The following is a 14,812-nucleotide window of genomic DNA, read 5'->3' as shown; positions in this document are numbered from 1 at the left end:
CACCTTAGCGTGATGACCCAGGACCCGCCTGGCAGTATCAGGCTGGGCGCTCCACGGAGACCCTCAGGACTGGCATTTCCGTGGACCCTTCCAGTGCGTGGTGGCACAAGGGCCATCGTTGCTCCTCTGCATGGGGGCGGGACTGGACTGTGCTTGTGTCTGTGAGTGGCAAGGTCTGGGGGTGTAGTCACCGTGCTCTGCCTTCCGTACAGCAACCCTGACCTCCGGAGAACGGAGCCCGTCTTGGAGAGCCCCTTGCAGAGGACCAGCAGCGGCAGTTCCTCTAGCTCCAGCACTCCCAGCTCCCAGCCCAGCTCCCAAGGGGGCTCCCAGCCTGGATCGCAAGCGGGGTCCAGCGAACGGACCAGAGTTCGAGGTAAGCTTTCCCCGGACAGCACTGCCTGGGGCCGAGAGCCGCGGGCTCCGCTGACTCCCTGACCTCTGTGCCCCCCGCTCCTGGCGTGGCCCCCACCGTGCGATGCTGCACAGTCCTCTCTGCCCGCAGCCTCGGTCTCCGTAGACGAGAGGACCACCAGCCCCAGTTGCATGTGTGACACCACAGTTTGGACTAAATCTTTTCTCTTTGCCGATGACATGGTCTTCCAGGAAGATCATAGATTATTGGCCCTGTTTGAAAATATAATCACTTGTGAGTCACCTGAATTCCCATTGCCCCTTGTTGCCTGTTTCAAGGTTCAGATACCCCCTAGTACCCCCTCCCCGATACGCCCATCGTCCCTTTTCGGGATTCTGAGTATTGCTCATGATACTTGGGAATCTCTCAAAGTGGAATTTGGTAAAGGTTAATGGAGAATACATACGCTTTAGAGAAGAAGTAAACTCTTTGACTTAAAAAGTGTATTTGACTCTTCAGGTTATTGCTACTAAAGAGGAATAAAAAATGAGCCTCTCTGACCATTTATTCAAGTCTTCCATCACTGTTCAGTTTTCATTAATGAAGGAGCTTGTGAAAGACAGCAGCGTGTCCAGCTAATTACACACAACACATCGTTTCTCGCGACAAAACGGACTCTTTCTGAACAACCTCCTTCAGAAAGATAATTTTGCTTCCAAGCAATAAACACTAGAACTTTGCAAAGTGTAATTTGATAGATATTAACAAATTTCTCTGCCTGAGAAAAAAACACCAGTACTTTATTTTTTTTTCTTTCATTAGACACAGAGTCGGGCCCCTAATATCTTCCGAAGGTTTTAAATAAGTAAAATCACTGTATGTCTGTTTTGAAAAGGCTGAAACCTGACATGTGGTGCTCATGTCGCTGGACTGGGATGTGGCTGCCCCCATATGCATTCCTCAGACATTGGTGTGGCCCAGCCCATAGCTATGTGTGCTTTTGTTGCTTTAATTCAAATATAAATTTGCTTAATTTAGTAAACTCACCCACTTTTTCTTTTCTTTATAAGCAACATAATATCCTTAGAGCAAACTAAAGGAAACTAAAAGTTAGGCCTATCATTTTAATTCTCTGATCTGGTTTGGGTTTACTTCATATCTTCTCTCCTTTGGCCTCTAGGTCTTCTGGGTTAAAAACACTGCTGTATCCCTGGTGTGTTTGTGCCCGGGAAAGCCCAGTTTAAAACAAAAGAATCTCTCCTGTGCCAGGTTGATTTTGTCTACCATCAGTAAATCGGAGAGATGCTCTTTACTCTGTAGCTGTTGGGGAGCCCTCCCCCACCCTTGCTCTGTACCTCTACTCTGGGAATCTCCCCTTTTGCCACCGACACTCTCCTTCCTGTTCCCACGTTATTCTTTCTTCCTTAAAGGACCCAGACAACCCCTGCCTCCTGTTTAAAAAACATTCCATCAAATGAAATAGATTTCTATCCCTTCAAAATAACCTATCCTGATGGGTAGGTGGTCAAAGAAGCAGCCGAGCATAGAATGTTAACACAGAAGTTGGTTTAGTGTAATAACCTAGAAGTGGGCTCGGATAAAACAGAATCCCAACTCTGCCCATAATTCCAGCATAGCCCTAGGCTAGTATGCCATCTAAGTCTATATGGAACTGTAAAATGGGAAAAGGGTGCCGCACATTGGGTTGGATCAAGAATCCGATGAGACAGTTGACCTGGAAGGCATTTAGCATTAAGCGTGATGCACATTTAGCACTCAGTAAATGGCGGTGGTAGTGGTGCTTGCCAATTTTTCTTATTATTAATAGTGACTTCCAGGTTACAGGCCTAAATGTGTTTGCCCGAATATTAACAATTTGTTCACAGATGTGTTTGAGGATTTGCCCAAGTGAATGACGTATTCCCTGAGTAATCCTGAAGGATGACTCACCACAGAACTCCAGAACTTGAGTCAACACTTTGTGATGGTCATTATTTTTCTTGGCCCCTGTTTTTCTATCTAGCTAACAGTAAGTCGGAAGGATCACCTGTGCTCCCCCACGAGCCTTCCAAGGTGAAGCCAGAAGAATCCAGGGATATTACCCGACCTAGTCGACCAGCTGTGAGTGCTTTTGAACTCTTTTAAGTTACCAGAGAAACCATAGGATAAAGTAGTTGGGGATACACTCATGACTCTGAGACAAAACTTACTGAGATTAAGAAGAATGGATGCTAGAAGCACCCAGAAGGAAGCCATCCAGAAAGAACTGAACAGATTTTGGATTGCTTATCTGCCTTTAGGCATTTTGCTGATCATTAGCACTACTTTAGAGATTAAAAAAGGGGGAGAAATAACTCCTAGCATTACATAATTTCTACTCGGCAGCTTTGGCAAAAAGATGTGAAAGCTGGCAGTTAAGGAGATGTGGGCACTTTCTGTGGGTTTCTCTTGTCTACTCCACCCTCTCCCCGTATTATTTTCCATATGAATCAATGTAATTTTTGCTGTTTCTCATGCCTTCAGGACTATATTTTTCCGGACCAAAATGTGATAAGCATGGTTTGACAACTTGAAATCTAGCTTCATTTGCTGAGACATAACAGACCCCATTAGCTTTAGCAAAAGAAATAAGAGCATAGCGGCTGACATGTGAAAGTTGGAAATTAATTTGGGATGAGTTACTATGCACTTACTTTATTTGAAATTTCGGAGAACCTTTTCTATTAAATGAATGTGAAGACTTTTTTGGTTTACTCTGCTCTGTACATGTTGAAGTCGGGAGGCACAGTAAGAGTAGTAACGATGGGGATTTGCCCCCGCCCAGGGTTGAGGTTCTCCCCACTCTTTTGCATTTATCAGTTGTGTACTAACAATTCCCATTTTGTGTCTAACCTGCTGCCTTTCTTCTGGGTTTTCCCTCTCCTGTGGATTCTTCTGGATTGGGTTCCTCCTATCTCAGAGCTATAAGAAAGCGATAGATGAGGTTAGTATTACCTTTTCTTGGTCATGCTGTCACGAGATGTAAATATAAAGCTGATTTCCTGGTGTTGACATTCAGAGAGGCGGCCTGTTGGATCACAGATTTAAAGTTTAGTCCTCTGGAGTGGTCTGCTGGAAGGCGAGCCCCTTCAACTGCAGCCAGCCTGAGGTCCTCAGACACCCATGTAAGCTCCAGAGACCTTCCTCCTGAGCCAAAATGTCACTTCTCCAACGTTCGAGTCTGGCTAAAGAGAAGCATTAGTGCTTTGTTATTGGCGATTTCTCATTCCAGCATCTTCCAATAGCAAAGCCCAGCCCTTAACCTGAACTCACCAGCTTTGCGAGGGGATGGCAGTTTTACTAACAAAGAAAAGAGACATCATTCTAAAGCACTCCAAATTTATAGTGTGTGATTTGTGAACAAGGAGTTACTGGGTATTGTTAGATTAATTTTGTGGGACATTAACTACAGCAGCAGCAGCAACATCAACTTTAGTTAATGAATCCTGGCGAGTTAAGTGACTTTATTTCCTTATCTGTGGAGACATTTTTCCATTAGAAAAATATATGGCTTTGTCAATCTTAGGTAGCTTGCTAAGAAGGATGACTGCCTTACTGCTGTTTGTCAGACCTGCATGAACACAGCATAGTAGATTTGTGTTTTGTTTTGTTTTGTTTCTTAAGAGACAGGCCTTGCAAAGAGTCCTAACTGCATGGAATCTGAAGATTATTATTATGGCTTTACGGCTGTAGCTCTGCTGAGCACCATTTTTTGTGAAATGATATGGAAAAAGCACTGGCTTTGGAGTCAACAGACTCAAAGTCTAGCTCCCCTTAATCAATAACTGGCCAGGACCAGTCTCATAATGTCCCTGGGCCAGTCTCTTCATATGTAACATGGGGATAAAGACACCTGCTCTGCCTCGATTACGAGATTGACTAGGATCACTCAAGATCACGTATGCAAGAGCATTTTATGAAGTGTAAGGTGTAAGGTGAAGTGTAAGCCAAGAGGCTGTCTTCATGCTAAGGCTTGGGCCTGAGACATGGAACCATTTTGGCAGGTGGAAGAAGCAGGTTTCTATGCATCTGATCTTCACCAAAGAGTCCCCTTTTTCAGAACTAGGACCGCCTTACCATTCAGAGTGATTTAGAACATTATTTCTTAAGTAAAGGATTGCTGTTCGTTTGGGGGAAAAAAAAAAAGACTACACGTCTACAACGTGTAGGTGGCATTTATAGAAAGGGAAACAGAGGATGCTCTTCACTGCTCTGTGCTACAGCCTGGCCCTTCCTTCCCCTCATAATAGTCAGAAGGACAGCAACTCTCACAACTTGTATCAGTTTTCTCCCAAATAGTCGAAGAAAGAGAACGATATTCTGGTGCCATGACTGCCAGTAAAATGGTTACGTGCATTCGTAACTCAAGGGAAAGCTCATGAGTGCAGAAATTAGCTCAAAGGTGGCAGTCGTAAGGGAAATGGATTTCATCTGGTTAGCCCAGGATGCCTTAGGCTTTTAAAAACTGCTTTATTTATTTTGCTTTACTCTCATACGCTGGACAGAGATGAGAGGGGGCAACCGAAGTACACGTCATGGAGGGGATGTAAGCTGCACCCCCAGAATCTCTGGATCCCTGTGTGGTAGAAACAAGCCCTCCAGGTGATTCTGAGATCACAGATCTAGGCCCACTAAAAATAGAGGATTACTTGGTTCAACCTAACTCAGTAGTTCTCAACCAGGGACGATTCCTCTTCTCCTTTTCCCTCCTATCCCCTCATCCCCTTGGGAGATATTTGGCAAAGTCTGGGGACAGTTTTGGTTGTCACGACTCGAGGGCAGGAGGCAGGGCTAACTGGTGTCTTGTGGGTAGAACAGAGAGATGCTGCTCAACATCCTCCCGTGCAGAGGAGGGCAACCCCTAGCAGAGAATGATCTGGCCCCAGATGTCAGTAGTGCCACAGGTGAGAAAACGAGTCCAATAAACCTTTCTCCCACCTTCATTCATAGCTTTTGATATGGCTTCCTTCTATAGTAACTGATTTGCCATTTAGATAACCCAGGATTGAAAGGAAAAGCCTTAAGATTCTGAAAACGTGTTGCTTGTTATTGTTCATCTAATGGTTTGATTTTTCATGAAAATCGATCTGAGGGAGTGTCCATTAATTTAGCATTCCTTTCTAGTGAAATAGGAGATTGTTCGATACAGTCTGTGGTTATTTAATATAATCGTTGAAAATAAATACTCTTTTTCCTTTAGCACAATTAAACATATGACGTGAGGATTAGGTACATAAGCAAACACTGGCTTTAGCGCTATTTTTTTGTTACTGTGTAAGAATCTGAGAGATTCCAGAGCACACCCATAGATTGGGCAGACCTTGAACAACAGCTAGTGGTCTAAAACCTTTTTTTCCCCAGATGAGGATACTGAGGTTAAGGAACTTCCCCAATGCCATTTCATAAGATTTCCTAAAAAGGAAATAAATTATTTTCATGTGTAAACAAAAGAGCAGCTTAAAGATTTTTAACCATTATTTTAACAGTTCCAAAAAATTGAACTAAAATCTGAATAAATCGCGTTGTTTCTAAAAAGAGACCTAAAAGAGCACCTTTTTTAGGTAAAGTGTGCATAATTGTCAGATTAAATAAGAGTCTTTTTAATGAAAAAAAATATGTCAAGTTAATTCTAAAAAGTGTTACAGCAAGAGAAGCCTTTGGATAAGAGCCTCCTGTCTTCACATTTACACCATAGTCAAAAAATCTTACCATTTTGCTGTATTTCTTTTTTTTTAGTTATATGTTTCTCAAATATTTTCATGCTAAATAGCACTTTTTTCTTCCTTTTTTTTAATACTTCTTAGCTCCAGGCTGGAGACAGCCAAGCAATAAATTACCACAAAAACTCATTATATGGAGAAAATTGGTATTGTCAGAAAATAAAATGTATGAAAATGGATCTGAACCTGATGGTGTCAATTTTAGTTCATGTCTGTTTTCTATAACTTTGCTATTGTAAATTCTTCCAGAGTGGATGGATAAGGAACAAAACCTCAGCTATTGGCAATGGAAGATTAATTTTCTTTGACTGGGGTATTACCTTTGAGTTACTCATTATTGTTACTTTGGGAGTCTCATATATGTCTCACCGTCCAAGCCGTTACCAAGTAAACTTAAAAGGAATTTGCAGTTATTTTCAGTGTTTCAAGAAAGAGAGCTTTTTAATAATGTAGAAACAAATAAAAGTTCTAATTAAAAGTGAGATTTGTAAAACAGGTCAGAACGTTAAACTTTTCCTGGGTCCGGTGTTTAGAAAAAATTAGGACATTTTCATGAATGAGACTTTCTTTAAATGAACGGGCTTTGAACCAACTAAATATTTCTAAATCGTTTTAATTTTTTTTTTCAAATCTCTTTTGTCTTGTTTTGAAATGTCAGAGATAAGGAAAAAGAACCCACGGGGAAAATGTATTATAAATTTAAATAAATCACAACTAATAATATTATATTTTACTCAGAATTATTGCCATTAGAAATAAATTATTTTAAACCATATTCTCTCTTTAAATTATAATAAAATGTGTTTTTAAATGATAAGTAACCTTTTAAATGCTTTACATTCTTTGGTGAGACTTAACATGCTCCTAACATATAGGAAACAAAATGCAAAATAAATTTATCTGTCATTATTTTACTGGTTTCGATGATTATAGTATCCTTTTCTATTCATAGCTTTAACAAATATCTAAACTGTATTTCCCATGGTGCTCAAGCATTGCATATTCTTCACTGTCCTCTCAATTTGATAAAGATAAATATTACCAAAGTCCAGAGGAAATAAGGAGTATAAAGCTGAAATCTGAATATTGGCTTTTCCTATTTTGGCCCATTACCAAAGAAACAAGAAATAAATTTGCATAAATTTTATGTGGTAATTTTCTTCCTCAACGGTATACATTCTACTTAAACACTTTTGAGTGTTTTTAATACGATCCTATTTCCATTTTCACAGATGGGGTAAATATATCCACTGATAGCGAGGCCATGCGTGTGTGCATGTGTGTAAAAAGCCAAGCAAGCATGTTTGGGTGGAAAATGCACAATTTGAATTTTCAAAAGCTTCCCTTTTACAAATGCTGCCATTCAGGTGCCTTCAGAACAAATTTAAAAGCCACGATCGCTTTCCTTTGATTTTACTATGAAATTCGGAGAGATGACTCCTTCACTTCCCTCCTTGAGCTTCCTGAATTGCTAGACCAAATGAAACACCCAAAACGTTTCCTCTCCTAGTCGTAGCCAGCCTAGCAAATGCCTGACCTAGAGGTGACGATAAAGAAGCATGACGATTTGTTACCTCCCCCAGATAAATTCTATTTTTAATTTAACTATGCACATTTATCACAGTGTTTCTTCTAGCCAATTCGGCTAGATTATGAGATGTCACTTTGATCACATACGTTGCTCTAATCTTGTATCAGGCGAATTGGACAAATAACGTTTCTGAACTGAAATAAAGAGAGAATATGGCCATAAGAAAACTGTGGGCTTTAGTATCTTTCAATGAGTTTCTTTCTCCCTAATGCCCTGTCTCTCACTGAATGCTCTGATTCCCACATGGGTCACTAATATAGGGAGAAATGGTAAGAATGATGTCAAATTGCTTTTTCCTCATTTGCATGCCATGTGCCAGGGGCAGCTGAACCCATGCAAATTAGAGTGGCCATGCTTCTGCAGAACGGCTTCCCTCTGCATTGCTCTGAAAGCATGCGAAATACAAGGTAGTCAGAGATCCACACACTGCCTGCCATGTGCCTCGTGACTAAATACCACATCATCACCTCCATAAGGCTAAAGATCGCATCATACTCATGGAAAGCTGAAAAACGATCTCTTCCTTTTGGTGTTTGCACATTCGTTTCCATATTCCTTACGAGGGTTTTTGCCAGGTGACTGTAATTTTAAACAAAAGAAAATGAAACACCTATCGTGCTGGAAGAGAATTCTTTTTTTTTTTTTTTTTCCTTTCCTCTTTTCTCTTTTTGTTGTTGTTGTTGTTGTTCCTCTTGATTAACTCAGCTCTGTGGCTCTAAATGTCAGTGGCACTGGGCTTTGGGGTGGGCCATCCTTTGATGCCGTGCCTCTGCTCTCCAGGGAATGATGACACACCAAATGAGTCATTGTAGTAGCTGGAACCTTGGGAATTGCTCTGTTCTGTGACTGATGCTAGATTTTGGTACAGTAGCAATCAAAGAGGGGAAAGGCCATGACCATGGCTTGGGCAGGAGTCCCAAAATACTGGGGAGCAATTGCTAATCCCATGTGTTTCCCCCTTAACTCTGAGGGTGACCAACTTCACCTTCCCAAAATAAAATGAGACCCCGATGTCGGTATATATGTGTACACACACAGCGCACATACACATATATACGCATGTGTACTCAGAACTGAACCGTCGCAGTCTAGCCATTGGTTTTGAACAAAGTGTAAATTTATTTCATCTTTCTTTTCTAGTTTCTCTGCGCTACAAACATCGTTTTCTTAGTTCCATGCAGCAACTATGTTTGTAACAGTTCTATATAGAGCTTTCTTTTCTTGTCGCTTAAGCGGGAGCACTGACTTGATGAGAGATGTGACTTTGGTCGTCTCCGTCTCTACAATTCACACATGCCCAACAACCTTTTCTTTTGTAGGATCTGACGGCATTAGCCAAAGAATTAAGAGAACTCCGGATTGAAGAAACAAACCGCCCGCTGAAGAAGGTGACTGATTACTCCTCCTCTAGTGAGGAGTCAGAAAGCAGTGATGAGGAGGAGGAGGATGGCGAGAGCGAGACCCACGATGGGACCGTGGCTGTCAGTGACATACCCAGACTCATGTAAGGGGGGCTGCTTTTCACATGTCAGCCGGGGAGGGCGAGGTCTCCAAAGTGGAAGCTGAAATATGAAGAATTAAATATTCAAGAAATACGAATTAAACCTAGGATCGTGTATGGGTCTCTGGCAGGACCAACTGACTTTGGGGACTGGAGTTTGGTTCTTTTGTTTTGTTTTTAAATATTTTATTTATTTATAAGAGAGGGGGAGAGAGGGCAAAGAAGGAGAGAGAGAGGGTAAAGCAGACTCCTTGCTGAGCAGAGAGCCCTACACGGGGCTCGATCCCAGGACCCCAAGATCATGACCTGAGCTGAAGGCAGACTGAGCCACCCAGGATTTGAGTTTTTATTAGAGCGTAGTCCTGTGGTTACCTCCGTCCACAGACACCATCCCCTGCGGTACAGAGCGATGTGCGGCCTGCATATGCTTTATCCAGGTACTCTGGTTGGATTGGCTCTCCCTTCGGTGACACTTTCTTGGTTCTTGTCATCTCCGGGGAAGATGATATTGACAGCCAGTCTGTTGGCACTTGCCTGTCCCCCTAGAACTGAAAGAGTGGGATTATGGGCAATGACATTTAGGAGTTAAAATTAACAGCATGAGACATATTCCATCATCAGCACCACTACTGCATAAGGAGGAATGCACGTGGCAGCGTGGGTTAGCATCCCAGCAGAGGACTCAGGAGTCAGATCATCCTGCAGAGAACCTTCTGAGGGTTTGACTTAAACATATCCCTGTTACAATTTTCTTCTTCTTCACTGTCTCCCTTGTGCGATCCTTTTCTCTGTGGCCTGTGACCTGCCGCACTACGTTCTATCCACCTCTTTGCAGTCTTCTTTTGGCTGTTTATACCTATATTTATGCCTACCTACATTTCCCTTATTGCTTACTAATATTATATTTCAGCCTTTACTACTTTTCTTTGTTTAGTGAAGGGGGAGGCTCATTTTTTTATTTTTCTCATTGGACAGGGTCCCATGAGAGCATTCCTCTGCCCTATTCCTTCTCCAGTTTAAAACAGGTAGATTCAGACAATCACACTCACATAAATTTCTTGCTTCCTCCCCCCAATAAACACACAATTGCTGTTGCTCCGATTTGCTGTAAATTCGACAGAGTGGGACACTGACTATACCAACTTTGCTCTCCATTCACCTCCATTTCTTTGGCTCAGCTACTAGTCTTGGTCATCACACTGCACTCACTCCCCATAGAGAAGATGCCATTTCGGGTCACAGATTACGGTCCTGTCCAGCAGGGATTGGAGAGAGAGGGCTGGCCAGGCTGCAGAGCATGTCATCCATTGATTAACAGTCTTTATATACGAGCAATTCTGAGAGGCAAATCCAATTATCATAGCTGAAAATTTATACTTGTTGTTCCGCTGTTGATTACACAGTTATTGACAACCATAAATATGCTAAAATATGACATTTGAAACAAATTGCATTAAATTGCTTTTTTAACAGCAAATAAAATTGTTCTAGAGGCAAAATCACTAATCCAAAACATTTATGCAAAATATGCTGGTCCTTTCAGTTTTTATCTTGACTCAGCATTGGTTAATTTTTCTAACAGATGTTTTAAATTCCCTATAAGCACCAAGCATACAACTACCAAGATGAGAGTGGATAATGAATTTAAAATACTGATAAAACTTCCACTCTGTGTTCCATACCATACCGAGGGCTTTGAGACATTCGGCGAGTGCACACACGAGTCCTGCCTTCCACCTTCTAGAAGTGTGTGTAGGCTAGTTGGAGAGAAACAAGATTACACGTGGAAACTTCAGACTGATATAAATATTTGGAAGAACGACCAAAGGCAGCCTTGGAAGAGATGTTCGATCACATTGGTTTTGAGGCCCTGTCATATTTTGCAAGGCTGTTGACAGTGTTTAGCCTGCTGCTGGCTAAGGGCACATCCATTTCTTCCTGCGCTATGGAAACACCCACCTTTCTAAAATTGCTTAGGTGGGCCATGCTGCACTTCCTTTCTGCTGTCCGGCACTCTCCTGTCCCTTTGGAAATCACCTGCGTACAGCCCAGCCTGCGCAGAGAGAGCCTGTACCTTCCCCTGTGGGGCCCCTGCAGGAGCATAATCCTACAGTTTCATATCATACTGGAATCGGGATATTTATTACATGCTGTCTCCGTCTCTGGGCTGTGAGATCCCTGAGGGTGAAGATTGTGTCTCATTCATCTCTGTGCTCTTAACACCTCGCACGGTGTCTGGAATAGAATTGGTCTTCAGTGACTTTGATTTATGTTCAATTGCACTGAACTGAAAATGCAAGTCCTGGCTTCATAGAGTTTATAGCCCAATCCAGAAGAAAGACATGTTCACAACTCATCAAAATAGAGGGAGCGTGCGGCAATATTAGAATCTCAGGCAAGGGGGAATTGAAGTAAAGGCACAGACGGTTGGCTTTGGTAGGGATACAGGGTGCATGGAGGCAGGGAGGGGGGTGGCCTGGTCTAGTGAAACCAGACTAAGAAGCGTGCGCTTTATCATGTGGCCATTGGGGACCACTGAAGGCCTCCTGGGCTGGGACGTGACATAATCAGTGCCGTGTTTGAGAGAAATCATTTCAGCAAGATGATTTGTAAAAAGGACAGAGTAGACACTGGTAAAGCAATTCAGAGGATCTGTCTCTTTATTTTTTTTTCTGTATTTTTTTTAATTTATTTTTTATTGGTGTTCAATTTACTAACATACAGAATAACCCCCAGTGCCCGTCACCCATTCTCTTTAATCCAGAAATAATAAATGGGCTATCACTGAATGGAGGCAAAAGTTGACATGGCTCTTTAAGAATTGGTAAATTTTATTTTATTTTATTTTAAGATTTATTTATTCATGAGAGACACAGACAGAGATGCAGAGACACAGACAGAGGGAGAAGCAGACTCCATGCAGGGAGCCCAATTCGGGACTCGATCCCAGATCCCGGGATCGCGACCTGAGCCAAAGGCAGGTGCCAAACCCCTGAGCCACCCAGGCGCCCCAAGAATTGGTAAATTTTAGAAGAAAATGACCACCCACTAAAGAACATTTAAAATATTTAATTGGGTATGAGATATACTCAGAGACAAGGCAGGATACAAGTTTGTGGGTTTCTGTCTATGTGTTTATTCTGGTTTGGTAAATATATGCATTTTTGTGAGTTTAAAATATATGCAGTCTGTTCTGCTATAGCATGATAGTTGTATACTTAAGAAATTTCACACTGTTAAAAAAATCATTATAAAACAATTTTTTTTTTCAGAATAGGGTATTTCAGAGTTAGAACACTTATATATATATATATTCTTATCATTTTTATTTTCTATTGTTAAGATGAGCCTTTACATTCTGTGCCACATATTTTTAGATCCATATATCTAAAATAAACACACATATACATCTATATGGCATATTTTTTGTGTGTACACACACAGACATAAATATACATATGACAGCACAGCTCACTGCCATGAAATATATTAAAAGAGTTTCTCAGAAATGGAGCCCAGCCATTCAGACAAACAACTGTAGACCCTACTGCTCAAAGCAACAACTTTTTTTTTAATGGATGGTGCCGGTTTCATATTTATAGCATAGGGTGGAACCTATAAGCATGCCCATAACTAAGATTATTTCCCTGACTAACCAACTGCACCGTTGCCCTATGCCTCGTGCATGGAAAAACAACGGGTGGAGGGAAATAGACTAAAATTATAAAAGTGATTACCTCGGGATTATACAACTATGAGTGGCTTTTATTTTATGTAGAGCCCCAATTTTATGATGAGCATTTACTATTTTTATAAGCAGGAAAAAAACAAAAGCTTTATAAAACAGGAGGAAGGGAAGGAAAAGTGCGCTAAGGTGATTTGCATCGGATCAAGCAAGCTGAAGAAGCATCCTCTTGAATCAGCATCTTCCCTTAAGTGCCTGCGCCTGCTTCAGAGCAGTACAGGGGAGGCACATCTAACCATTAGGACCCTCTGCTGTTGGCCTAGCCCTTGAGCTGCGTACAGTCCTAGGGCATGCAGTGTGGACACTAAAGCCACATAGTATGTGTTCTTTTCCTTCTGTTATCACTGGAAAGCCATGGTTCTGACCCCGTTGCCCTCCCAGGCTGCTGTAGTGAGCCCCCCGCCCCTTGTCTGTGGTCCTCTCTGCCCTTCTGTCCATTTTTCCAGCTCTGGTCTTATTAGTGTCCTAGAAGCATGGCTCTTGTCACGCCAAATCCTGGTGCCGGAGGACCCTTTTCATCCCTGGGGCTCGTGATTGCATCAACATATGCTTCAATCCAAACCCACCTATCAGTTCTTACAAATGATGCTTTGTATTTTTCCAGTGTTGCACCTTTTCTTGCAATGACCTCTCCCTCTGTCTTGCATTCGCACTTATGTCCTGCCTTGTATTTGAGTATTTGCATCATGTTTTGATGCTCTTTGGCGTGCTCACTTCTGTAGTTTCAGGAGCCGTGTCTTCCTCAGCTTTTTTTTTTTTTTTTTTTTTTTAAAGAGAGAGAACACATGGGTGGGAGGGGGGGGGAGAGGGAGAGGGAGAGGGAGAGGATCCTAAGCAGACTCCATGCCCAGGACAGAGCCTGATGGAGGGCTGGATCTCGTGACCCTGAGATCATGACCTGAGCCAAAATCAAGTCAGATGCTCAACCAGCCGAGCCACCCAGGTGCCCCTTCCTCAGCTTTTATATCCACCTCCCAATGCCACACTAAGAGCCGTGCACATAGCCAGTGTTCAATAAATGTGTATGGAATTGAATTAAATGAGTACCTACAGCAACACTTTGACAAATACTATTAGAGGAAATTATTGTTCTAAACCTGTGACCTCATCACAGTAAATTTCCTATAGATTTCCTTCTAATCAGTGGAAGTATTTTGTTTTCTTTATAAGAAATTGGACGAGTTGTTTCCACCAGGCTCGATCTTGGAAATACTTTTTAGAACAAAGGATTACTTGAACTATAAAATGTTTTAGTTGTTTTGGCCTTAGTGTTTTTTTTTTTTAACTATGCCTTTTTTTCATTCTTTTATTATTGATAAACTTTATTTTTTTAGGACAGTTTTAAATTCACAAGAAAATTGGGTAGATAGTACAGAGTTCACCTGGTACTGCTCCTACCCACTGTCCCACTTATCCCTGTTATAAGCACTGTACATTAGTATGTACAAATGTTACAAGTAATCAACCAAAATCAATATATTGTAATAGTTTATTCAGATTTCCTTAATTTTTACCCAAAGTTCTTTTTTCTGTATCAGGATCCCATCCAGCATACCATGTTACATTTAGTCATTCAGTTACCATATCTACTTAGACTGCTGTTGGCTGTGACAGGTTCTCAGACTTCCTTCGTTTTTGATGAACGTAACAGCTTTGAGGAGTACCAACTAGGACTATCACCCTCTCCCGGAATTTATTTGATGTTCTTGTCATGATCAGACTAAGGTCATGGATTTGGGGGAGGGAGAAAGATGACAGAGGTCACATGTCATTTTTATCACTTCATATCAAGAGTATGTGCTCTACATGTGACTTAGGACTCTTGGCATTAACCTTGATCATCTGGCCGAGAGGTAATGCT

General features: G+C 41.7%; 1 protein-coding gene across 8 annotated transcripts in view; it reads left to right on the top strand.

Moving 5' to 3' along the window:
- The window catches only part of TNIK (TRAF2 and NCK interacting kinase), a 376,466-nt gene that overhangs the window by 332,008 nt on the left and 29,646 nt on the right, over nt 1-14,812 (top strand). For 5 of the 8 annotated variants that reach the window (XM_038583888.1, XM_038583893.1, XM_038583891.1 and 2 more), the window contains 4 exons: nt 213-376; nt 2,379-2,476; nt 3,315-3,338; nt 9,025-9,209. In XM_038583888.1, the coding sequence (XP_038439816.1) occupies nt 213-376; nt 2,379-2,476; nt 3,315-3,338; nt 9,025-9,209 (471 nt within the window). The remainder of the gene's footprint in view (nt 1-212; nt 377-2,378; nt 2,477-3,314; nt 3,339-9,024; nt 9,210-14,812) is intronic. The other 3 variants (XM_038583889.1, XM_038583894.1, XM_038583892.1) reach the window with 1 other exon arrangement.

The sequence above is a fragment of the Canis lupus genome, chromosome 34 (assembly GCF_011100685.1).
Source record: "Canis lupus familiaris isolate Mischka breed German Shepherd chromosome 34, alternate assembly UU_Cfam_GSD_1.0, whole genome shotgun sequence".
NCBI classification, from domain to species: domain Eukaryota; kingdom Metazoa; phylum Chordata; class Mammalia; order Carnivora; family Canidae; genus Canis; species Canis lupus.
This window is presented reverse-complemented; position numbering and strand designations above follow the sequence as displayed.